At 40.4% G+C, this 25,684-nt stretch overlaps 1 protein-coding gene across 2 annotated transcripts in view; it reads left to right on the forward strand.

Moving 5' to 3' along the window:
- The window catches only part of MDGA2 (MAM domain containing glycosylphosphatidylinositol anchor 2), a 981,798-nt gene that overhangs the window by 531,554 nt on the left and 424,560 nt on the right, over window positions 1-25,684 (forward strand). For both annotated transcript variants that reach the window (XM_079779348.1, XM_079779347.1), the window contains exon 3: window positions 12,661-12,835. In XM_079779348.1, the coding sequence (XP_079635474.1) occupies window positions 12,661-12,835 (175 nt within the window). The remainder of the gene's footprint in view (window positions 1-12,660; window positions 12,836-25,684) is intronic.

The raw sequence follows: 25,684 nt of genomic DNA on the forward strand, positions 1-25,684 counted from the left end.
GTAATACTAATGTTAGTAGTAGTAGTGACTAAAAAAGTATTGTGTTGTATGCATGAAGTATAGAAGTTTTCAGGTTAAAATTTTGCTGCTTTCTCTGATAATTGTGATTCATTTTATAAATTAGATTTAGAAGCAAGTGTGACATTTTGCTATAATTTATGGTAAACTGACACTATTTATTAAAAATTGAAACTGTATGATTCGGGGTCCTGTACCACTGAGAATTCTATTTATTGTACTAAATAATTCAAAGAGAACATAATTCCTCTGCAATTTTCTCTGATATTATTAGTACAGGATAAAAGGATACACTTTTTTTTTTTTCAAAAGCATAATGAGCACTACTGATAATCACCTACCATAGGTATTTCTTTAGACTCTCAGGCTGGCACTTTGGAACTCTCTTTGTTTAGAGCCCAAAGGCTCTGGTGACACACCACCCCGAAAATTACAGCAAATCAGACAAGAAGATGCTTATCTTACTTTTTTCTGGCTTTCTTTTACTGATGTTGCATCTTTCAAAGTAGAAACAAGGCTGAAACAAAGCTCAGATTTGTCTCTATAGGTTGATCTGAGTGTATATGGACTAACTCGTTGGCAACTGATAGAAAGTGGCTTCAATTCACAAATCCCCATTCACTAGACATTAATTACGGGGCGGGGGGGGGGGGGGGGAACCTAGAAGTCTGAGCACTGTAGCCTCTATGTAATGTATTTTTTTTGTTTCAGCCAGGTATATCTTTAATTGGTGCTTCAGGTTTTTAACATTTTTTTAAGTTACCTCAGTCAACAATGATTTTATTTAAGGTTAGATAAAAGCAATGATGTTTCAGAAATGTCATTATATCAAAACACAAAGTATAAAATTTTCTGTTGGGAGTTGGATAACCCTAAGTTATTAGTAAGTGTTATCTATCTACCTAAAAAAAAGGAGTAAAATGCTAATTGACTGTACCTTCATGATGCCCACCAGCCAATCAGGAGTGAGTATGCAAATTAACCCAACAAAGGTGGTGGATTAATTTGCATATACAGGCACGGGGTGGGAGGCTTGTGTCGTCGCCATGGTGATGACACAGGCGTTCCGCACCACCCCAGCCACTCCGGGCCTCTGGGCAGCGTGGGAAGGCGCAAAGGCAGCTCCGGGCTGGAGCCGAAAGGCAGCTCTGGCCAGAGCGGGCAGCCAGGGGAACGAAGGCCCATTTTTGCACAAATCTTCATTTGTGCATCAGGCCACTAGTCTCGATAATAAAGAGCCGGGGTGGAACAACTGATCATGCCCAAAGGCTGACCATCCGGAAGTCAGCTTGGGTTGCCATGGTGATCCAGCGCTGACTACTGTGGCTGCAGGCCCGGTGACCCAGCAGTGACTGCTGAGGGGACTTTGAATCAGGCCCGGAAAGAGACCTGAAGAGAGAAGCAGGGACTGATCTGTAGCATCTGAGGCAGCTTTTGGCCAGCACTTGCCTCTCTCTTTCCCTCCAAGCCTGGCCAGCAGCCCCAAGTCCATTTCTTTCCAGGCCTCCACCGGGGCTGCTGATCAGCCCCGCCTTTCTGATCAGGCCCTGTTGATAGGCCCAGAGATGCTGAATGGCTTAGAAACTGACAAATTAGAACCAAATCTGGGTCAACTGTGAAAAGCCAATAGCTGCCTAGGAGGTGGAACTTTTGCCACTGACTGGCATAGAAACTGACCAATTAGAAGCAAATTGGCCAGCAGAGGAGAGAAGTTGGGGGCGAGATCAGGCCGGCAGGGGAGGGCAGTTGGGGGCAACCAGGCTGGCAGGGGAGGGGAGTTGGGGGTGAGATCAGGCCAGCAGGAGGGAGCAGTTGGGGTGAGATCAGGCCTGCAAGGGAGGGCAGTTAGGGGTGATCAGGCAGGCAGAGGCAATTAGAGGCGATCATGGAGGCAGGTAGGTGAGCGGTTAGGAGCCAGTGGTCCCAGATTGCAAGAGGGATGTCCGACTGGCAGTCAGACATCCCCCAAGGGGTCCCCGATTGGAGAGGGTGCAGGCTGGGCTGAGGGACCCACCCCCTCCATGCACAAATTTCGTACACCGGGCCTCTAGTATATTATAAAAGCCCAGCGACCGAAAGGCAGAATGACCAGAACGACTAGAATGACTGGTGGTTATGACATGCACTGCGGCAGCCAACCAGCCTGATCCAGTCCCCAATTGGCCCCCCCAACTTCCCATGGCCCCTACCCCTGGCTGGCCCTGCCCCCGATGCCCCCCCCCCCCCCACCTACTGGTCACAGACATAGGGAGCACGCGACTGAGCTGTTGGCACCCCTTCTGAAGGGAGATGCCCGCCAGGTATACAGAAAGTATACAGAAGGCACTCAGCAAGGAGTCCACACAGGTTGTGTTTGCACCTTCATGCTGTCCCCCCCCCCCCCCCACCACTACCACAATGCCGCTGAAGGAAGCCTGATTCAGGAACCCCTGTGCTTACCACCCACACAGAGAAATAGCATGTGATAAACATCATGTCCTTCAGACACAGAAGTGCTGGGAAAAGCAGGCCGTGGATGGCCGTGTTCTTGTGTTTGCTGCCTGATCCTGCTCGCCAGCCCCCTCCGTGTGGGAAGCGCCTGCATCGCCGCCCTTGGACGGAGGCCTGTGAAGGAGGGAGGATCTGCGGCTGTGCCTGTGGCTGCTCGGCCTCCTGCCCTCGTGGACAAGCAGGAGACATATTTATGTTCCAGAATCTAAAACCCTCTTTATCAGTAATAGCACAAATAATGCAAGACCCACACGTGTTCTAAACAGGACTCTGTCCGGCTGCGTGTGAACCCCGATGGAAGGCCTGCTCTCCGCCCAGGAGGCTGCAAAGGATGCTCCTCTCTCAAACACACACAACCTGGAGAGGTTTAAAGGGAAAGGAAATATAAATAAGACAAAAAAAAGCAGCAAGCTCTGAAGCCGCTGCCGTCAAATCCTCCAGGGTGGTGACGTCAGAGCCTGTCTCCCCGCGCCTGGGGCTCAGACAGCCGAGCTGCTAACACCTGCCAGGTGGCCTGGCACCAGCCTCATCGACGCGGCCACTTTCAACCTCCCGCCAGCTCCTGCAGGCGGGTGGGCTGGGGATGTAGACTGCCGTGTTACAGCAACCCTGTTGGTGTAGCACAGACACGCGTGGGCTTTTTGATGAGAGAGAACCCATAACATCCCTTCACGAACGTGTTCTTAACTGTTCTGAGATCACGCTCCCAGCCTTGGGGACTCTCAAATAGGCCTCAGCAATTCCACTTGCCTGATGCAAAGACTGACCTGGGTTTCACGGAGACTGAACCCTCAGCTCCCGGAGCAGACACGACCTTTCAAAAGGAAGGTCACCCTGGCTGCTGATCCTTGCTCTTCATCACTTTGAATATTTCTTGCCACGCCCTTCTCTACCCAGCAAAGCTCATTAGAATTGAAGGCCAGATAAATACCTTCAAAGACAAGAAAAAGCTAAAGGAGTTTATCACCCTGATCGGGGGCAGGGCCGCACAACTGCCCATGGTCCCTCCCCCTGGCTGGTCTCTCCTGGATCGGCCTCCCCCACCCCAATTGGGGGCAGGGTGGCTGCCAACCTCCCACATCCCCTCCCCCCGGCTGGACTCCACCTGTGCACAAATCCATGCACCAGGGCTCTAGTGTTCTATAACCTAAGAGGATCTCCCTGTTGTTTCTTCCAATTAGGTAGGAAATTAGAGTAAAATGGTATTTCCTAAATTTTAGTATCTTTCTTTTCCATTGATGTTATTTTTATGGAAATTGTTAGTTAATGTCACTGTAACAGGATTTAAACACAATCATCTATATTAATAATAGAGGAATATGCAAATTGTCCTGACACCATCAGAGTAATGACCAAAGAGCAGGCTGATTTCACAGCAGGCGCGGGTGGGCGGGGACTTGCAGCAGCAGGAGTGGGTCCGCGGCAGAGGCCTCCATGTGCCTGCACCAGGGGAGGGCCTGATCAGCAGCCGCCGTGGCTGCTGCGAAGGCCAGAGAGAGAGAGACAGGGCCTGATCAGCAACCCCCATGGCTGCTGAGCCACAGGCCCAGGTCAGGGCTCATGTAGGAGGCAACCAATTGATGTCTCCTTCTCACATTGATGTTTCTCTTTGTCTTTCCCTCTCTCTTCCATGCTCTCTAAAAATCAATGGGAAAATATCCTCAGGGAAGAGAGAGAAAGAAAGAAAGAGAGCAAGAAAGAGAAAGAAAGAAAGAAAGAAAGAAAGAAAGAAAGAAAGAAAGAAAGAAAGAAAGAAAGAAAGAAAGAAAGAAAGGTCATTTCCTTTAAAAGAGACATCTTGAAAATGCCTAAAGAAAGTTGTCATTATTTTGTGGTCAAGGGACTGTAGTCCATGTTGATGAAAACACCTTGGCGGCTGTGAGGGCCGAGGGCTGGCAGCTGTGGCGGCCAGCAGTGGCAGCGGCAGCAGCAGCAGGGTGATGGGGGTGGCACCTCCCCCCCCCTTCCCTATCAGCCCGGTGGCCTTCTGCAGAGGGAGGCAAGACTGGGGGGAGCCGGCCTAAGCCATCAGTAGGACATCCCCTGAGGGCTCTCAGACTGTGAGAGCAGGCAGGCTGGCCTGAGTGACCCCCCAGTGCATGAATTTTCAGGCACTGGGCCTCTAGTATTTAATAATGCAGCATATCAGAAATTGTATATATTTTATTCCCACTGTGGGACCAGCAATTGTTCCGAATATCCCTTCTCCCTTTTTTTGAGAGTTATGGAACTATCAAGTCTCAGCAGTGGGTTGGGAGGGAGGTGCCATGTGTGGCATGGAGTACATCGCCCAGCCTTTCTTATAGCCAGGGATGGGGTATAACTACCTGATGAATTATATGCAGAAGTGTCACGAGGCAGCACACTAGAATTTTCTGTAAAAGACAACTAGCAGGCATATTTTTTTCTTTTCCTCTTTCCTTCTGCTAGCAATGGATGTGACAGCTAGATCTATAGCTGATATTTTGGAGCTTGAACTCAAGCAACACATGACGAGGAAGGCACCTCTAAAGAGCCTGAGTCTCTGAGCAGAGCCATTAAGTACACATTGATCTGCCTCACTCCAGATTTTTTTTTTTTTAAGTACAGGACTGAATCTAACTTTCATCTTGTATAAATCACTGTTCATTGTCTCTCTTACCACTATATCCACCACCCCAAATTTCAGTTTAAGTGCTATAAACTCATTCAACAGATATAGGTGGGTTACCTACTAAAGTAATTGCTGGAATTCAGAGTTGAATTATCCATGAGGTCTTCCAGCGGTACTCCCTGTGCATTGTATTGCGTCTCCAATGACATTCTGTGCTCCCATGCCAGGCTAGCTCATAGGACACTTCAGGTGAAGAAAGTAAAATAATGATGAATTAGTTCTTCAGTTCTTGCATAACAAATATTAGTTTAATTTAGAGTCCACCAGCCTACATTAAATTAAAATAAATGATATGAACGCCTTTTTTATTCTTATTTATTCATTCCTTATTATAGGAGATATTTAAGGTTTATGTTTTCCTCTTTGTGCTCCTTTCACTGGATTCATAGACTTTAGCATGAACTGCTTCCTATTCATTAACATCTAGATAGTTAGCAACATTTTAATTTTCTCTTTGAATTATATGCTGATTATATTTTTCAATTTCTCTGTTTTACTTATTTTTATGCTGAATTAAAAAAAACACCTGTATCTTCTAGAATTGTCTACTTCTTACATAAGTATTGGAATTTCCCACTGCAGCTTTGTGTCTCTCAAATTCTTCGGTTTTTAATTTATCTTATAACTTTAGTTATTATGCACTTTATTGCATACAAATTAAGAAAAATGTTTTTGCTATCAGTTGTGACTTTTAACATTATATAAAGTAACGGCCTTTTTTCCCTGTTAATGTTTTTAATTGCAAATTTATTAATTTAACCTTATTGTATATATTGTTGCTGCTGACTTATTGATTATAATTTACATATTTCTGTTACCACTTTGTCCACATCTTTTTATTCCAATCTTGGCTTCCAATCTTTTATTGCCACCTTATTTTAATATATATTAAATTATATATATTTGGTAAACAGCATAAAAACTTGTTTTTACTTTTAAGTCCAATTATCATATAATATACAAATTATATGCATACATTATACTAGTATATTTTATAAACATTTAAATTATATAAGTATATTATAATTTATATAATTACATTTATATAGAGACACATATTTGATAAACAGCATGTACTATTAAACTTGTTACTTTTAAATCCAGTTTAATAGACTCTTGTAATGTGCAAATCAATCTGTTCACATTTAAACTATGACCGATACAACTGTTTCCATCTTTCTCGTATTCTGTGGTTATTATTTATTTAAAATTAGAGGCCCAGTGCATGGAATTCGTGCGTGGGGACGGTCCCTAGGCCTGGCCAGTGATCAGGGCCAATCTGTGGGACAACTAGGGGTCCCTGCTGGCACCCGACTTGGCTGGGCTGGTGCCGCCCACTCGCCGGCCCTGCCCTTCGCCACCTCCACCAGTCGCCTTCCTCTGCGGGGTGATCAGCAGGGCGATTGGGGTCCTGCTAGCATCCACCTTGGCTGGCCTTGGGCCTGTGGGCTGTGGCCATCTCCTGTGTTGAGTGTCTTCCCCCTGGTGGTTAGTGGATGCCATAGCAACCAGTGTTCTGCCTGGTCATTCTGCCATTCCATCCATTTGCATATTAGGCTTTTATTATATAGGATTATATAATTTCTCTTTTTCCTTTGCTTTAATTTTGGTCATTTTATCAAATTTCTATTCTTTTCACTTTTATCTCATTTTCCCTCCCATTACTGGAATTGTGCATTTAAAAAAACTATTTTAATTAGACATTTATGATTCTATTGGTATTTCTAAACAAATTACCTACTCTTTCTCCCATAGAGAAACACTCTTCCCTCTCCTAACTCTCTGGGAGTTTAAGATTTTAGATAACTTACTTCCCTCCTTCCTTTTCCTTCTCACATGGCATTAAGAATTTTTATCTTTTTTTTGTGTGTGTGTGTGTGTCCTCCACCGGCTCCAAACCCCAAGGTTTTGTTAGGATATTATAAATCTTCTTATTCTATGTCTTTTTTATTTTAAGAAATTTTATTCAGTACTTAAATTGTAAGTTGTATTTTATCCAGGTGAACCATACTTATCTATCAAATGATGATGTATTAATGTTAAATGCTTTTAAAATATATTTTCAAAATTAAAGGTTTCAGATCCAGTTTATTTATTTGGCTCTGAGTCATATAAAATCCCCAGGAAATATAACATAAAGTATAATTTGACTTATTTCTCATGTGGAAGTACAGAGCTATAAATAGTTCATGGCAATTAGGTACAACTTTGTGATGTCAGGAATTCAGATTTTTATTTAATTGCTTCTCTGTGCTTTATTTTTGTTCCAAATAAGCTCATGGTCGAATATGTGAACCAGTGAAAATGTGCTGAAATGAGCAAAATTTTAATTCCTGTTTTTCTATAAGGACATTTCTGCTTGAAACACACAGACAAGAACCTAATCTAATGGGTCAACTGGAAAATTTTTTCTCTGTCCTGGGCAGCCATGAGCTCAATGAATAATTTGGGTTTCTAACACAAAAGAAGGGGAGAGTCAACTTTAGGGAATGAACAGAATCAGACATACTTTCTGCCTGGAAGCCCATAAAATTTTCTTTGTAGACTTTGAAGTCACAACTTTTATCAGAATACTAGAGGCCCAGTGCATGATTGAATCATGCACGTGTAGGGTGCCCTACACGCTTTCGCTTTTGATCACGGGGATGCTGGGTGCCTGTCCCCTGGTGCACCAGGCCTTTCAGAAGCCTCCAGCATGGCGGAGGCTTCCAAAAGGCCTGGTGCCGGAGCAGACAGGCACCCAGCTCCCTGCTTTTGATGGTCCGTGGTGGGACGTGAGCTCGCTGCCCCAGAGGCCCCTTCTGTTCCACAGCACAGCCATGGCTCAGTGTCCCGCTGGCCCAATTGGCTACCCCCGCCACCCCGAGTCCCGCCCCCTGTGCCTCCCGCTGGCCCAATCATTGGTGTAGCAGAGTGATAGTAATTTACATATTACCATTTTATTAGGTAGGATGTCTGGGGCTTCCTTTCTCATCAATTAGACATATAAATTGTTAAGCCCTCTCAATAAGTAGACATGTCTTTCTATGACTCAAGAATATTTCCTTTTTGTATTTATTTTTTATAAGTAGAGGGGAAATGTTTGACATTTTGAAATTTGACTACTGTATTTTTAATATTCTGAGTGGCAAAATGGAAAATTCCTATAAAATATTTTTGCTACTTATTAAAGTACAGTGTTGTCTTAAGTAAGTAAGGACTAGTGTGTTTAAGTTTTGCAGTGAATTAGCCACTTTTTCATAGAATAGTGTTTTTAACTTAAAAGAGTGATTGTTATACAAGGTATCGTTATTCAATAATGGGTTTTTGGCAAATATCTTATCAAATATGAATGAAATAAACCTGCCATTCCAAAGAAAACACCAAAGCAATATTTGTTACTAATGATAAAATTTGGAAAAGCACGGCAGCTTCTCAATGCTTTAAAGACTATTCTAAAGAGATTCATGATGATATTAATAAACATGACTTCTAATACATAATGAAATATGTCAATATTTAAAAGATCTGCATAACTCAGTGAATTTATATTATCCAAATGACTAATGCACAGTGTTATGAAATCATGTATGAATAAAAAATGTATACAAAGTTCAGGATAGACCAATGGATTTTAATGTAACAGAGTATCAAGAGGTCATTGATATGGTTACAGATTCCACTTTGCATGCAAAGTTAAGAAAACTACCACTTATAGAGTTTTAGTGTGATATTAAAGAAGACTATTCACAATTACCTGAAAAGGCTACTGAAATATTTTTTTTCCCTTAACAACCAAATAAATGTCAGATTTTCTTCAAATGTTTCAAACAAAGCAACATGTTGCAACAGGTTGCATACAGAAGTTGATATGATTATTCAGCTGAATATTTTACAGTAAATTAAATATTAATGAGATTTGAAGACTTATAAAACAATTTAATTGTTTTTACTCAATTATTTTTTGTTTTGGAAAATATGGTTTTCTGTTTTAAAATGTTATTTATATTAACATTTTATGAGTTTATTAATATAATTTAAAATGAGTTAATGTACATTTTAACATGGTCTCAGTTTTAATTTCTAATATAATTATGAATGGATATTCAAATAAACAAAAGCTATTTGGAGTCCTTAATAATTTTAAAGACCAAAAAGTTTGATACCTGTCTCCTCCCTATCTCTCACCTTTCTATTCTTCTCTCTCTCTCCCTCTTTCTCTCTCTCTCTCTCTCTCTCTCTCTCTCTCTCTCTCTCTCTCTCCCTCACACACACACACACACACACACACACACACACACACACCAACACACACAAGTGCACTCATGGTCTTGGTCTCTCCCTTATTCCCAAACAATTTCTAGTATTGTACCAGTAATATACAACTTAATCATTGTATCCTAATAACATATTTATAATATCTGAAAGTGCTAGGTTATTTCCCTAAGTTTTATCCTGAACTTACTTTTTGTTTAATGAAATATTTATTTTTCAAAATCAATTTTGCTTATTATGATAGTCAAAGGACACTCACTATTATAATTGAAATTATGTTTTATTTTTATCTTAGAAATATCTATTATCTTAGAATTGGCATATATCTATACAAGAAATATATATAATTTGTTTATTTAAGTTTTTTTTTTTTACTTGGTTGCCTTCAGATTTTGAAATTTAAATAAAAATAGAATCCTAGATTTCACCATGGAAATGTTAGTTATCAAACCAGTGCCTTAGTTATATCCTGTGTTTTTATGAGCATACTAGAGGCCTGGTGCATGAAGTTCATGCACGGGGGATCCCCTCAGCCCAGCCTGCACCCTCTCTAATCTGGGACCCCTCGGGAATGTACAGCAGGGACAAAGAGAGAAAAAATTATTTTTACTTCTTATCATTTTACAGTACCATCATGTGGCTTTTGTTCAGGTTTTATAAATTAAAATAACACAAAACTTGAGTTAAATGTGTCTTTATTGCTAGCAAAAACTTAGTCTGCTGTACACAGCTGTGTTTAAAAGAAGAGTATTGTTTATAATGGAATGTTTTATATATTCAAAATGCTTTGGCAGTGTAATACAGGTGTTCTCTTTGGGAAAGCTTGCACATTTTTTGGAAATAATTATTGATGTAAAGTGAATTCTAATGATCAAAACTGACAAGTCATTTGTGGGCTTATTAAAACAAAGCCATAAAAAAGGATTTTTAACAACCAGGTGTGTAAAATTGCATATCTATAATAATAAAAGCATAATATTCTAATTAGATCGAACAGCCAAACGCCTTTCTAGACATCATCTGGACATCCTTCCAGATGAAGCCGCTGCCATGGGGGCTGAGGCAGAGGTGGTTAGGGGCAATCAGGCAGGCAGGCAGAGTGGTTAGGGGCGATCAGGCTGGCAGGTGAGTAGTTAGGGCGATCAGGCAGGCAGGCAGAGGTGGTTAGTGGTGATCAGGCAGGAAGGCAAACAGTTAGGGGCAAGAGGCAGGCAGGAGAGTGGTTAGGGGTGATGAGGCAGGCAGGCAGAGTGGTTAGGGGAGATCAGGCAGGCAGGCAGGAGAGTGGTTAGGAGCCAGAGGTCTGGATTGTGAGAGGGTGCAGGTTGGTCTGAGAGACCCACTCCCTGTGAACAAATTTTGTGCACCAGGCCTCTAGCACTCTCAATAAGCCATTACAACAATATTCTTAAACTAAGGGCCTAGTGCACGAATTCGTGCACCTTGAAAGGAACTGTGGGCTGAGAGGCTGCAGTGGACATAGGGGCAGGTCTCAGCCCATTCTCTACACTCCTGCCTTGCCCCTCCCACCACAGCCCCTTGTCCCCTGTCTGCTGGCAGCCCCACTGCCGCCATTGCTGCTCCCACGGGCTGATGGTGCCAGCCCAGCTCACAACTGCTGATGGTGCAGAGCGATTGGGGCCAGCACCAGCAGCGGGTATGAGCATGGCTGGTGCCATCAGCAGGTTCGACCAGTGGCCTCTTCCCCAATCATCCCTCAGAGCAGGGGGAGGTGGTAAAGACCTCAGGGGCAATTGGGGCCAACAGCCGCCACTTGCACCCGCTGATGGTGCTGAGTGATTAGGACTGGCACCGGGCACCGGAAGTGGGTGTAAGCAACAGCACTGGCTCTGGCTGAGGGTGTGCATGGGGCTGGCGCTGGCTGAGGGTGCGAGCAGGGCTGTTGCTGGCAGTGGGTGCAAGAGGCAGCTCCAGAGCTGGCAGAGGGTGTGAGTGGGGTCAGCATCAGCAGCAGGTGTGAGTGCTGGACGGGACCGCAATGCGCGGGAGTAAAGAATTTTCAGTGACCGCCAGAGGCTCACCCCATGACAGCGACGGGCGCCTCGCCTTGGTCTGGCGCCCCTGCTCATCTGCTCCACCATCCCACTGTGGCTGACACCCACCATGTTCCGTGCTCTGCTGCCTGCTGCTGATGTCCACGATGTTCTGTGTGCGCTCCCTGGTGGTCAGCACATGTCATAGCGACAGGTTGTTCAGTTGTTTGGTTGTTCCACTGTTCTGTCTACTTGCATATTAGCCTTTTATTATATAGGATTATCCAAATCAAACAGAAAAATTAAAATAAAATAATGAAGCTTGTTCAAAAAGAAATTGAGAGCCTACTTGTGATACCTGTGCTAATAAATTAAAAGTATCTTACAGGGTTTGGAAAATATAAAAAAAAAATTAACTGCCCAACAAAAAAGAGAAACTAATTAGTATTTACAACTTACTTCAGTAGATCCCCACTTGCTCTCAGGTGTACTTATAAGACCCTCAGTGGATGCCTGAAACTGTGGATAGTAAGGAACCCTATATATACTGTTTTTTCTTATACATGCATTCCTTAATTTATAAATTAGGCAAAGTAAGAGATTAACAATAATAACTAATAATAAAGATAGGACAATTATACCAATATACTGTAATAAAAGTTATGTGAGTGGACTAGGAACCATTATTAAAAACATAAGGTTTATTTAAACACAAGCACTGTGATATCATAACAGTAGATGTGATAACTGAAGGCTACTGAGTGATAAAGGGTTGATTTACATCCTGGGCAGGATAGAGTGGAATGGTGTGAGATTTCATCAGGTAACTCAGAACAGCAGTGTGCAATTTAACCGTATGAATTATTTATTTCTGGAATTTTCTATGTAATATTTCAGACTGGGGTTGACCACAAGTAACTGAAATGGCAGAAAGTGAAACTACATACTTGGGGTGACTACATATTTTTAACTTTCTTTATATTATATTTATTTGTCCTCCACAATGATTAAGCTATTGATAAATTCTATGCAATTGAATTAAAATTACATACACTGTACAATGATAACATGGCACTTAAAATTTTATAAGTTAGTTACAGTATATGTATAAATTTTTCTTTTTAAATTTTAGTAACTTTCCAGGGATGGCAGTGTAGTAGATCTGAAAGAAAATTCTTCAAATGATTTGATTTTTGATATTTCTTTGAGAAAACCAACCTAAAGTAACAATCTTTGTTGATGCTTGCTCAGATCAGGTGGACCAAAACAGCAGGAAGTGCCTCCGACAGATTCCAAGACTCAAGTGTCTTCAATGAGACTTTAAGGATTACAAATATTCAGCGAAACCAAGGAGGCCGGTATTACTGTAAAGCAGAGAATGGCTTGGGGTCCCCAGCGATAAAGTCAATCAGAGTGGATGTGTACTGTAAGTAAATTTTCCAGAAAACTGATTAAGCACTATTTAGTTGAGAATGAGAGGTATATAAGATGATACCTCATTTAATATATTTCAGAAAAAAAGAATCTCCTATAGAAAATTTCATAATTTTATGATAAAATAATACATATTATTTAAAGAACATTTAAGAACCAAATGAATAAAACAATAAATGTAACTGAATATTTCACCAATGAATTAGTAGTGTTGAATGCTTGTTAATTTTACACATGTGTAATTTTAACTATCCTTGCTTTTTAAGTGTTTATCATATATGTAGAGCTATTTGACAGTAAAATACCAAAATCTCTGTGTTGACTGGTTTTGATCTAACTCTTGAAAATAGTCAGAACCTCGAAAAATGTGCCACGTGGAAAGTGTTTATTGATTTATTTTAGTTCTTATTCTCATTTTTCCACTTTGTGCTGTTAACAAATACACTTAAAATTATTTTGGTCTCTTTACTTTCTTCCCCACCAAAACAAATTACAGTCCTGCAATCATTTTGATATTTTTAACAGGTTTATTCACCATTCCATTGTCTCTTTAGAAGAACTTAAATTTTATTTATTAACTCCTTAGTGTTAGAATAACAGGATTTTTTCTTGCCTTAAAGTAATTCAGGCATAAGTAACAAGTAAAGAATTTCGGGTTTACTACCTATATTTCATTCTGTTCTATTTCCTTTTCTTTCAATGCATGACAGGTGTTGCATAGTTAGAAAAGTGATTGAAACTACACAAGATCTATTTAGCAGATCCCATGTTGAATATCATTAATTATTCAGGTAACTGAGCATTGGGTGACAGGGTTTTATTTGTGATTAGCCTTCCACATTCATGCGCTTGCTACCTTTCTGGAAAGGATGAGAGAGAAGAAATCCATTGTTCTAGCCCCTTAGGCATTTCTTGGAGTAACTTGGGCATCTGCATGTCATCTTCCCGTCCGCACTGGCACACAGCTGGGGCTTACCCATACACTTCCCAACCTCAATATCGCACCTTCTCCTGTTACATATACTTTTAAAAATATTTTTAGTATTTCTATTCATATGTAATTTTAAACTAAATTTACTTTAAATGAATTAAATACTTCTTTAATATAACTACTTAGAAGTTATAGAAGCATTTTGCTATTGTAATTTGGTCATAAATTTTTAAAATACACAACTTTAATACCTAATTACAATTCTAAAATCTAAAATGTTCTGAAAATTGAATGAGTGTATATATATATATATATATATATATATATATATATATATATATATATTAGGTTTTATAGGTAACTTCTTTTAGCAAAACTTGATGTGATCTACTTAGATGGCAACATCTGACCTGAACTAACTGTAATAGAAAAAAAAAATAGAAGATACTTTATACAGTTTATTTACTCTACTTTGTATGAATACTCACATGTTTTACTCAGGAAAAAATGTGTTTGATTACACAGCTTTGCCCCAGATCCAACTGAGTGTGTCATATAATACATGGTCAATGTACCATATTATCTTCCTTAAATCTGAAATATTCTGAAAAACACTCCCCAAAGGTTATGAATAAGAGTTTGTGACTTGTATTGCCACAATAGGTTTAATAATAACAATTTAAAAATATATTTTGGTTAACAATATAATACAAAGAGGGAACTGACGTTTTTAAGGACTCTTAAAAACATTCCTTTCTCCCCTTCTTCCTACAAAACCTGTTCAGTACTATTCTGCATTGCTTGCACTCTTCTAGCTGTTCATATCTCTGGCTGTTTAGACTCAGTAGTGCCTCAGTGACTTAGTTCCTATTGCACAGTTCGGTGGGGATGACAGCAATGGCCCTTCCAGTTTTGTCAGTCCCTGATAGTGTGAGGCTTGGGCCACGTTCCTGAAGTCTCGCTCTGTTCCCTACTTCTTTGACTTCCGCTGGGATGTTTCCCACTAACCTGAACTAACATTTTGTTCTATGTTGTTTAAGTGAAATGTCACTGTGATGCAAACCATGATGAAGCACTATTTTCAGTATTTGTTGGTGGCCAAGATTTATTAGAAAGCTGTCTAAAATTATATTATATAGGGCAATAAAATGTATTCAATTATGGACTCTATGGGTGTAAATTTTCCAAGGAATGCCAGAGATCTTTCTTTACGGGATCAAGACATATGTTTTCAGGAGTTATGCCTTTCTTGAAGGTTTGGATAAATAAACTCCTTCAGATAATAATTTTGCAAAAATTTCTGACTGCTAAGAACACTTCACAATAGAGACAATTAGGCCTATTTGATGAATTCACCTGTTCCAAATATAACCTACTTGAAGACGACAGTTTTTAGGTTTAAGTATGTTTTCTGTACATGAAACTTCACAAGTTTAAACAAGTTCTATCACTGTTAATAAGGAAGTAACTAACTTATTAATGCTATGTTTAAATTTGGCAGCTTTGGTGCCTAAAAGAGATTACAGTGTTACATATAGCAGTGCTGGGATTTTTAGTATTTGATGTGGGACTGCTTGATTGGATAGTCATTTCTGTGAACCATAAACAAGTGAGCTACTTTACTTCAGGCCCTTTGCTTTAAGTATTTTAGAAAATGCTAAAACAATAGGAGCTATTTTCCTGTTGGAGTCGTGGTTTTAGAATAATCACCTGTACTGGATGCATTTATATTTCATTTTCTAAATTGGTTCCACAAGTGGAACTTGCATCAATCTTAAGAGAACTTAAAACACAAAATGGGCATAAAATAAAATTCCAAAAAAAAACCCCCAAAATCTGCAGGTAAAGATTATATTTGCAATAACAAATTGAGGCAGACTATGGCATGGATATAACAAATTTTTAAATAATATTATAATTTAGCCTTAACTTCTTGTGATAGGTTGCCTATAAAAATTGCCCCATAAAATATTAATTTTCTGGCCATCACTAGTTCTGGAGCATTATCCAAATTGTGAAAATATGTATCTCATTACATTTCATGTTCTGATCATTACTTTCTAGACTTGAGAGCTAATACCTATCTAAAGTTATAACCCCTTATTATATATTTTTTTTCAAATATATTTTATTGATTTTTTACAGAGAGGAAGGGAGAAGGATAGAGAGTTAGAAACATCGATGAGAGAGAAACATTGATCAGCTGCCTCCTGCACACCCCCTACTGGGGATGTGCCCACAACCAAGGTACATGCCCTTGACCAGAATCGAACCTGGGACCATTCAGTCTTCAGGCCAACACTCTATCCACTGAGCCAAACCAGTTAGGGCATAACCCCTGATTATTTTGATGAAGAAATTTACTTTCAGGAAAGAGGAATCTGCTACTATTGATTAATATAAAATGAGGTTATTTTTATTAGACAGATATTTTGAAATATTTGTGACACTATATCAATATTTTAATGAATTTGAGGAAATTAAATAATGTAAATTAGTAATTCTCTTCATTTAATTTTCTAAAATTTCTTGTGTTAAAGAGATTAGTTCACTTTGATTTTATAAAGCAATTGCAAAATGTATTTTTGTTTGTTTACTATTTCAATCAAGAATATGATTGGTTCTGTATTATTATTTTGAAAAAATATTATAATTATGTTCCTCAATTTAATATAACCTATCTTTTTGTTTTCTAAAAATTATAAATGCATTATAAGAATTATCTGAAGTGTAATTCCTTAATAATAGTTTATTTATAAAGAGGCAGATTTCATAATCACATAATGAATTAAATTTTTTTTCATAATATCCGGCCTAGTCATGTATACAAATATTTTTTTTTATCAAAAGCCAATTAATTACACTAGGCTCTGAGCATCCAGTTGTCAGACTCTGAGAAGCTACTTTCTTAGGAGGTTCTGAAAACTAATAACTATATGTTTAAGAGAAACATGTAGAATTAGTTTTATTTAAACCTGCTGTTTTTTTTTGTTGTTGTTGTTTTTTGTTTAAATATATTTTTATTGATTTTAGAGCAGAAGGGAGAGTGAGAGAGAAATAGAAACATCAATGATGACAGAGAATCATTGATAGGCTGTCTCCTGCATGTCCCCCACCAGGATCGAGCCCACAACTTGGGCATGTGCCCTTGACCGGAATCGAACGTGGGACCCTTCAATCCACAGGCCAACACTCTATCCACTCAGCCAAATGGCTAGAGCTAAACCTGTTGTTTTAAACATATGCATTCTTTATGTCTTCTCCCTATGCAGCCATACTAAAACAATAGTAAAAGGATAAAATATCAATCACAACAACAAAACACATATCAATAGGGGTAGAGAGAATAAGAAAGGAGATGGCAGAAAAACAATTATGAAGGAAAAGAATCAGGTCAAGAAATGGTCACTGCTTAGCATACATCAAAACTGTCAGTATGGATAGAACTAGGTATGCTTATGTGACAGAACCTTTAAAAGGCTCAAGAATTAGAGTCACCATTTAGTTCTTAGAGTAAGAGTATAATTAAGTCTAAAATCAGAAGAATTGGTTCAATGCCTAACCACCTCCTGTTCTTCTGACAACTTCTCAGTGAATCCCTACAGAAGAGTAGTGTTTTCATTGGTTTTTATGTTTTGTTTGTTTGGTGAGACATTGAACCAAAGGAACTTTGTAAAAAGGGAAAGATCTATAAGCTCTGAAGAAAACAATAGAGTACAGAGAAACTTTGAATTAAAAAATCTGGAATCAACTCAGCCAGTGTGGTTCAGTGGTTGAGGTCACTGGTTAGATTCCTCTTCAGGGCACATGCCAGGTTGCAGGCTCAATCCCCAATAGGGGTCATGCAGGAGGCAACTGATCCATCTGTCTCATTGATATTTGTATCTCTGTATTCCTCTTTTTTCCTCTCTCAAATCAATAAAAACATATTTTAAAATTTCTGGGATCATCAAAAACAAGAGGCAACATACTATAATTATTAAGGGTTATTAAGTGAAAGTTTACATATTCATCACAGTCTTTTCTCACTATTGGTCAGAGAATGCCTTCTAGTCAGAAAATTAGACAATTCTTGTCTAGGAAAATTGATGAACTGGAGAAAAAGCTATGTTTTTCTGACAAGTAGGGGCCCTGTTGAAACAGCCAAGCAAATATACTCACAATTAAGACTACTATTGATCAACAGAGCTACCAATAAGCCCATTTAAAACTGACTATTAGATGTGAATATATCAGAAGATAGACATTTGAGACAATCTTTTGAGAAAAAAAGAGAGAGGGAGAGAGCGAGAGTGAGAGCGAATGAGAGAGAGAGAGACCAAGGCAAATAAATGGGAAGAGATTCCAGGAAACAAGGATAATACAGGGGGCTAAAATATAAGACAAAACAAAATTACTGATTTTTTAAAAATTAGTTTTCTTAGAACAAAAGAGAAAAATGTCATCCATATAACAAGAGGAAAGTACAAAGAAGGAATTTTTAGAGAATATCAAAGAACACTTAGAATATTAAAAATGATAACAAAAATCATTAGAAGGGATGAAAGATAAATTTGAAAAACTCTTACAGAGAGTAAAACAAAATTTAACAATCAAAGGGTTGGAACAAGAGAGAGAAGATAAGAATTGCAGAATTAGTGCAGCTGAGCTAACATTTGAACAACTATTCCAAACAGAGAAAAGAGAGACGAAGAAATTATGCTTTAAGAAAATTTCCCATTATAGTATTTGGGCCTTTGTTTTCCGTTAGAAAGGGCCACTGAGTGCCTGGCATGACAGAGTAAACACGGTTCACATCAAAACACATCAACCTGCAACTTAAAACAGTGAGAGCGAAAGGAAGATCATAAAAGTTTCCAACTTTTAGTTTTTCTCTAAAATGGTTACATATAATAAAAATAAAAATGGCAAAGGTCTCAATAGAAATCAGGAAGCTAGAAGACAATTGAGTAAAGCTTTTGGACTTCTGTAGAAAAATATTTCTAAAATAGAATTTTACATGCAGCCAGACTTTTTTTTTTTTAATATCAAAGAAGATGGAAGACATTTTTAGATCTATAAGAATTCTAAATTTTTCTGCAATGTTTTCTTTCTCGGGATGCTACTTTTGTGTATGTTTTACCAAACTAGGAATTAAATCAAGACAGAGAAGGAGTTGTAGTTTTTTGGAGATTATGTATAGGAAAATACAGACGGGAATTCCAGGACCATAACGAAGCAACACACCAAGATGATGGCTGTGCGTTGGACCCAAAAGCAACCATGACAGACTGAAACAGGGATACAGAGGCTCTGTGCAGGATGTCTTCGTGAAAAGATGCAGCTGGTGGGTTACCCGGTGTGTTAGGGAGGAATTTTACACTTCTCATGGAAAGCTTAATAATATGGTTGGACAGGTATATATAAAATTGAGGAAACAAAATGTTGACATTATTAAAAGAAGACAAAAAAAAGTTATTTGAAATTAAATGTAATCTAAATATACTACTAGGTTCAACTGTGAAGGATATGTGGTCAATAATATCAACAGTACTTGACATAAAAAATATGATAGGAGAGGGTTAGTATGGGAAAGCTAAAGTCTTCAACAGGAAGAAATCAGTAAGACATTGTTACAATGAAAAAAAAAATATATCTATATATATATATATATATATATATATATATATATATATATAGATATAGATATAGATATAGATATAGATATAGATATATCAATTAAACATTCAGGATTATAAAGGCAAAACCAAGAATGTTTAAATATGCATTGAAAAGATAGTCTCTGGGTCTCAGAAATACTTTAGGTTGTGTTTTTTATAATTATTTGACTTTCTAAACTATATGCATATATTATAATTTGATTTTTTAAATTCATAAAATATAGTTTTAAAGATTTTTCCTCCAAGGCCTTTTCTATTAATATTAAGCTCCTAAAAGTAAAAACTAATTTCATTCCAAATTTTATTATTGTTGTCAATTCAAAAATCTAATTCTAGATTTACCTTTCTTGAATTCTTCATAAGAATTGATATTTCTTGATATTTTACAACAAATAAACAAAAATATCCTATCTAATAATAGAGTAACATGTAAATTACCATCACCCCGCTACGCCCACGATTGGGCGGCGGGAGGTTGGGGGCCGGGACTCGGGGTGGCCTATCCGGCTATTGAGAGGCACGGATCCGCTGCCACTGAGGGGGGCTACCCTGCTGTTGAGAGGCACAGGGGGCGGGACTCCCGCCTCCTGCACCTCTCAATGGCCAGATCCGCAGCCGCTGAGGGGGCCTGCCGCGGACACCCAGCTGCGCCTCTCAATGGCAGGGTAGCCAGGTGTCCGCGGCAGCCCCCCTCAGCGGCCGCAGACCATCAAAAGTGGGGGAGCTGGGTGCCTGTCTGTTCCAGCACCAGGCCTTTCAGAAGCCTCCGCCGAGCCGGAGGCTTCTGAAAGGCCTGGTGCACCAGCGAACAGGCACCCAGCTCCCCCGTGATCGAAAGCGAAAGCGTGTAGAGGACCCTACACGTGCATGATTCAATCATGCACTGGGCCTCTAGTATTTGATAAGTAAAGAAGAGAAAATAGCATAGAAAAAGTGGCTGCCACATTCTAAATCATTTATTTACCCCAATGATAGAATAAAACCATTTCATCTCTACTAGCATTTTTTACACATTGTTTGGGATGAATCATTTAAGAAGTGTTTACTCTTTTTTATTCATTAAAAAATATTTGAGTGGCTACTTAAAATATAGTTTCATTCATTTTTGTTAGGCCAGCAGGAATCCTACATAATAAAAGCCTAATATGCTAAGTGTCCGACTGTTCGACCATTCAACCAGTCGCTATGATGTGCACTGACCACCAGGGGGCAGACGCTCTGACTGGTATGTTAGCTTGTTGCTGGGGTCCAGACAATGGGGACTGGACGAGACAGGCCGGATATGCCCTGGAGCCCTCCCACGATCTCTTCCCGGCCCCAATCGTGCACTGGTGGGGTCCCTCGGCCTGGCCTGCACCCTCTTGCAATCCATGACACCTCAGGGGATGTTGGAGAGCCAGTTTTGGCTGGATCCCCTCAGACCAGGCTGAGGGGCCCCACCAGTGCATGAATTCGTGCTCCAGGCCTATAATTTATTCTATTATTTGTACGTCCATGGAGTTTAAACTACTTAAAGAGACAATGAATATATAATATATATAAATGGAATACAAATATTAAGCAATAAAATAAATAATATAAATAATGTCACACAACATGAATGACTTGTCAAGTGGCACAGACATAGGGCTAGCATAGTGCCAGGAGTGAGAGGGTACCGTGTCCTCTTATCATGAAGAAGTAAGTTTACTTTGTAGTTTGAAAAATGAAATTCGAAAGACAATTCTTTGTTGCATTTCAACGTCTTTTGGCAGTTTTTGTCCTGAACTTTCTTTTTTTCAAGATTGTTTGTGTAACAAGCACTCTGGGTTATTAGAGATAGTGTTTGCCTCCAGGGCAGAAGGCAGATTTGTTTCCTGATCAGAATATTAAAAATAATGTCTCCCTAAGGGGAAAAGATTGGTCAGATAAGGTAGCAGAACATTTTTAAGGTCATACAAGTTTCCTAGGCTCAGGATTCCTTAGCCAAGTCAGAAATAGTGTGTACAATATTTACGTGGGCTTCTCCCACATTGTCCCCTTAGAAACTGAGGGAGAATGAGAACTTATGAAAACACTAGAGGACTGGTGTGTGAAATTTGTGCACTGGGGGGTTCTGCTCAGCCCAGCCTGCACCCTCTCCAATCCGGATCCCCTTGGGGGATGTACAACTGCTGGTTTAGGCCTGATCCCTCTCACAATCCTGTACCGCTGGCTCCTAATCACTCACCTGCCTGCTGGCCTGATAGTCCCTCACTGCCTCTGTGTGCTGGCCTGATCGCCCCTAACTGCCCCCCCTGCCAGCCTGGTCACCCCTAACTGCCCCCACCACCAGCCTGGTCGCCTCTTACTGCCCTCCCCTGCCAACCTGATCACCCCCAATAGCGCCCCCCGCCGGCCTGGTCACCCCATGCAGCCTGCTGTTCAGTCATTTGGCCATCCCTCACTAACTCCCCTGCTGGTCTGGTTGTAGGCAGCCATCTTGTGAGGGCATGAGGGTCAATTTTCATATTACCTCTTCATTATATAGGATTAGGCTCATACTTATGAGACATCCTATATAATAAAAGGCTAATATGCAAATTGTCCCCTCAACCGGGAGTTCAACCAGGAGTTTGACCAGGGGGTGGGGCCGGCTGGCCAACCACCTGTGGCCCCACCCCCGGCCAGCCCTGCCCCTAATCGACCCCCCCATCCCAATCGGGGGCAGGGCCAGCTGGCCAACAGCCCTCGGGCCTTCCCTCTGGCTGGTTCCACCCCAATCTGGGATTGGGCCCACCCGCCAATGACCATGGCCCATCCCCCAAGCCGGCCCCACCCCCAATCAGCACCCCCATCCCGATCAGGGGCTGGGTCAGCCAGCCAACCACCCACGGCCCTTTTCCCCAGCTTGCCCCACCCCCAATTGGCCTCCTCCACCCAGATCATGGGTGGGGCCGGCCAGCCAACTTCCCACATCCCCTACCCCTGGCTGACCCAGCAGGATCCGCCCCATTGGGGGCGGGGCCGCCGGACCCCACACATGCACAAATTTGTGCACTGGGCATCTAGTGAGTAATAAAATCATTTGTTTCTGACCCTGGAGTCTCATGTTTTCTCTCAGCATCCATGAAACTGTGGCAAGGGAACATGTTAGCTAGCAAATAGGGAAAATATGGACCCTTCAGGGTTCTGGACACGGTGGGATGTAAATAAATAGGGTATAGGGTATAAATAAAGGGAAGGTCAAATATATTCTACAATGAGCGAGCAGCTTAATTAAAGGTGCAGAAAAGAGATTAAGTGATCTGTGTTTGGTGTAATAGTGGCTAAGATGGTGGTTTTAGAGGAAGAATGAAAGTTTAATTTGAAAGATGGAGTGTAAGATTGTGTTGAAATGTACTGCCAATGTTTTCAGGCCATATGAATAACTAGAGGCCTGGTGCACAAAATTCGTGCATGGGTTGGGGGATGTGTCCCTCAGCCCAGCCTACACCCTCTCCATCTGGCACTCTTTGCGGGATGTCTGACTGCCCATTTAGGCCTGATCCGACTGCCCATTTAGACCCACCGGGATCAGGCTTAAACAGGCAGTCAGACATCCCTCTCACAATCTAGGACTGCTAGCTCCCAACTGCTTGCCAGCCTGCCTGCCTGATTGCCCCTAACAGCTTCTGCCTGACAGCCTGATCACCCCCTAACCATTCCTGATCACCCCCTAACCACTCCCCTGTCAGCCTGATCATCCCCTAAGTGCTCACCTGCCAGCCCAATTGCCCCTAACTGCCCTCCCTGCCAGCCTGGTCGCACCTAACTGCTGACCTGTTCACCCACAACTGCCCTCTCCTGCAGACTTGGTCCCCCAAACTCTCTGCCTCTGCCAACCCGGTCACCCCTAACTGCCTTCCCATGCTGGCCTGATCGCCCACAATTGCCCTCCTTGGTTGAAGATTAAAAAATGTTTTGTTATGCTAAATTAAAATTATATTAAGCATGTAGAGACTCCTACTGAGTCAAAGACCAGGTCAATATCCTGCTGAGTGCTCAAATTCCTGACATCTTTTATATGAGCAGGTAGATAAAGATAAATATTATATTCTTTGAAACCTACCTAATCTCCTTTGCTGAAATCTTACATAAAAGTATGTTATCTTCTGCTAATGCTTTTCCAATGGTAAGCCTTCGCTGTCTGTAAGTGCTTATTCAATTTTTGTGCATTTGTTTGTAGTTTTTTTTTAAATTGTGAAGGCATTGGCTTTCCTACAGTTTTCAGTATGCAAACATGTCTGCTCTTTCTTTCATTTTGAATGTTTGAGGAGTCATTGTGACACCCTAAGCCTTGCTATCACACATCCATTTTTTCCACATAATTTATTATTCTTCATATGAGGTATTTTCCAAACACTTGAATTTCTATATCTCTTACCATGCCTACCATTAATAGTATTCCTTTAAATTTTTAGTAAACCTGATCCACAGCTTTATTGTGGATATCAGCTGTTCCATACAGTCTAAATTGGAAGAATCCTACCTAATAAAAGAGTAATATGCAAATTGACCTTACCTTCACCACACCCATAACCCACGCCCACCAACCACACCCACCAGGAAAGCATCCGCCGGAGGCTTTTCCGGCCTTGGGCACCAGCGGGGAGCCTGCGATGGATCGCAGGGAACTGGGGGTCTGCTCCTGTGGTGGATTGCAGGGAGCTGGGGTTCCCTGCCCAATGGGTGGTGTCTGCGATCACAGGGAGCTGAAGGTCCCCTGCCCAGACCTAAAGCTTTGGCCAGAGGCTTTAGGCCTGGGCAGGGCACAGCCTGTGATTGGTGTGAACTATAGAGGAAACACCTTTTCTGACTGCACATTGGCTAAGCTTCCTGTATGCCACTGGTAATATTCTTAGTAACTTGGGTAATAAGAATCCAAAAAGGTGATCTAGGGTTTTTCCACCACACTTCTGGAGAAAAAAATGAAGGTCCGCTGCTGGAGGGCTAAGAAATGTCATATCCTGCCCTAGCCAGTTTGACTCAGTGGATAGAGCCTTGGCCTGCCGACAGCAGGGTCTGGGTTGATTCTGATCAAGGGCATGTACCTAGGTTGCAGGCTCCTCCCTGGCCAGGGCCCAGATCAGGGCTCATGCAGGAGGCAACCAATCAAAGTGTTCCTCTCACTTTGATGTTTCTCTCTGTCTTTCCCTTTCTCTTCCACATTCTCTAAAAGTCAATGGAAACATATCCTTAGGCGAGGATAAAAAAAAGAAAGAAAGAAAGAAAGAAAGAAAGAAAGAAAGAAAGAAAGAAAGAAAGAAAGAAAGAAAGAAAGAAAGAAATTCATATCCTATGAAAGACACATGCTGTTGCAAATAGTAAGAGTTCCTTCTATTTTACAGCCATGTAGTATTCCATTGTGCAAATATACCACAGCTCTTTTATCCACTCATCTACTGATGGGCACTTAGGAAATTTCCATCTCTTGGCTGTTGTAAATAATGCTGCTATGAATATAGGGGTATACATATTCTTTTTCAGAATTCTTAGGATATATTCCCAGAAGTGGGATCTCTGAGTTAAAAGGAAGTTCTAATTTTAATTTGTTGAAGAGACTCCATACTATTTTACATAGTGGCTGCACCAGTCTGCATTCCCAACAACAGTGCATATGGTTCCTGCTTCTCCACATCCTCGCCAGCACTTGTTTGTTGATTTATTGATGGTAGCATCAATAAATTTATTTTAAATAAATTGATTTATTTCTGGCCAGTGTGAGGTGACATATAATTGTGGTTTTAATTTGCATCTCTCTGATGATTAGTGATATTGAGCATCTTTTCATATGTCTATTGACCATCCGTATGATCTATTTGGAGAAGAGTCTATCAAGATCCTTTGCCCATTTTTTTTTAATGGGATTTCTTGTCTTTCTGGTGTTGAGTTGTATTAAGTTCTTTATATATTTTGGAAATTAACACCTTATGAAATTTATCATTGGCAAGTATGTTCTCCCATATACTGAGTTCCTTTTTCATTTTGTTGTTGTTTTCCTTTGCTGTGCAGATACTTTTTAGTGTGATGTAGTTTCATTTGTTTATTTTTTCCCTATGTTTATATTACCCTAGGAGATATATCAGCAAAATATTACTATGGGACATGTCTGAGATTTTACTGCAAATGTTTTCTTCTAGGATTTTTATGGTTTCAAAATGAAAGATAAAAATCCCACAATCTTATCAATAGATGCAGAAAAAGCATTTGATAAATTCCATCACCCATTTGTGATAAAACCTCTCAGCGA

The sequence above is a fragment of the Cnephaeus nilssonii genome, assembly GCF_951640355.1.
Source record: "Cnephaeus nilssonii genome assembly, chromosome: 1".
Lineage (NCBI taxonomy): Eukaryota > Metazoa > Chordata > Mammalia > Chiroptera > Vespertilionidae > Cnephaeus > Cnephaeus nilssonii.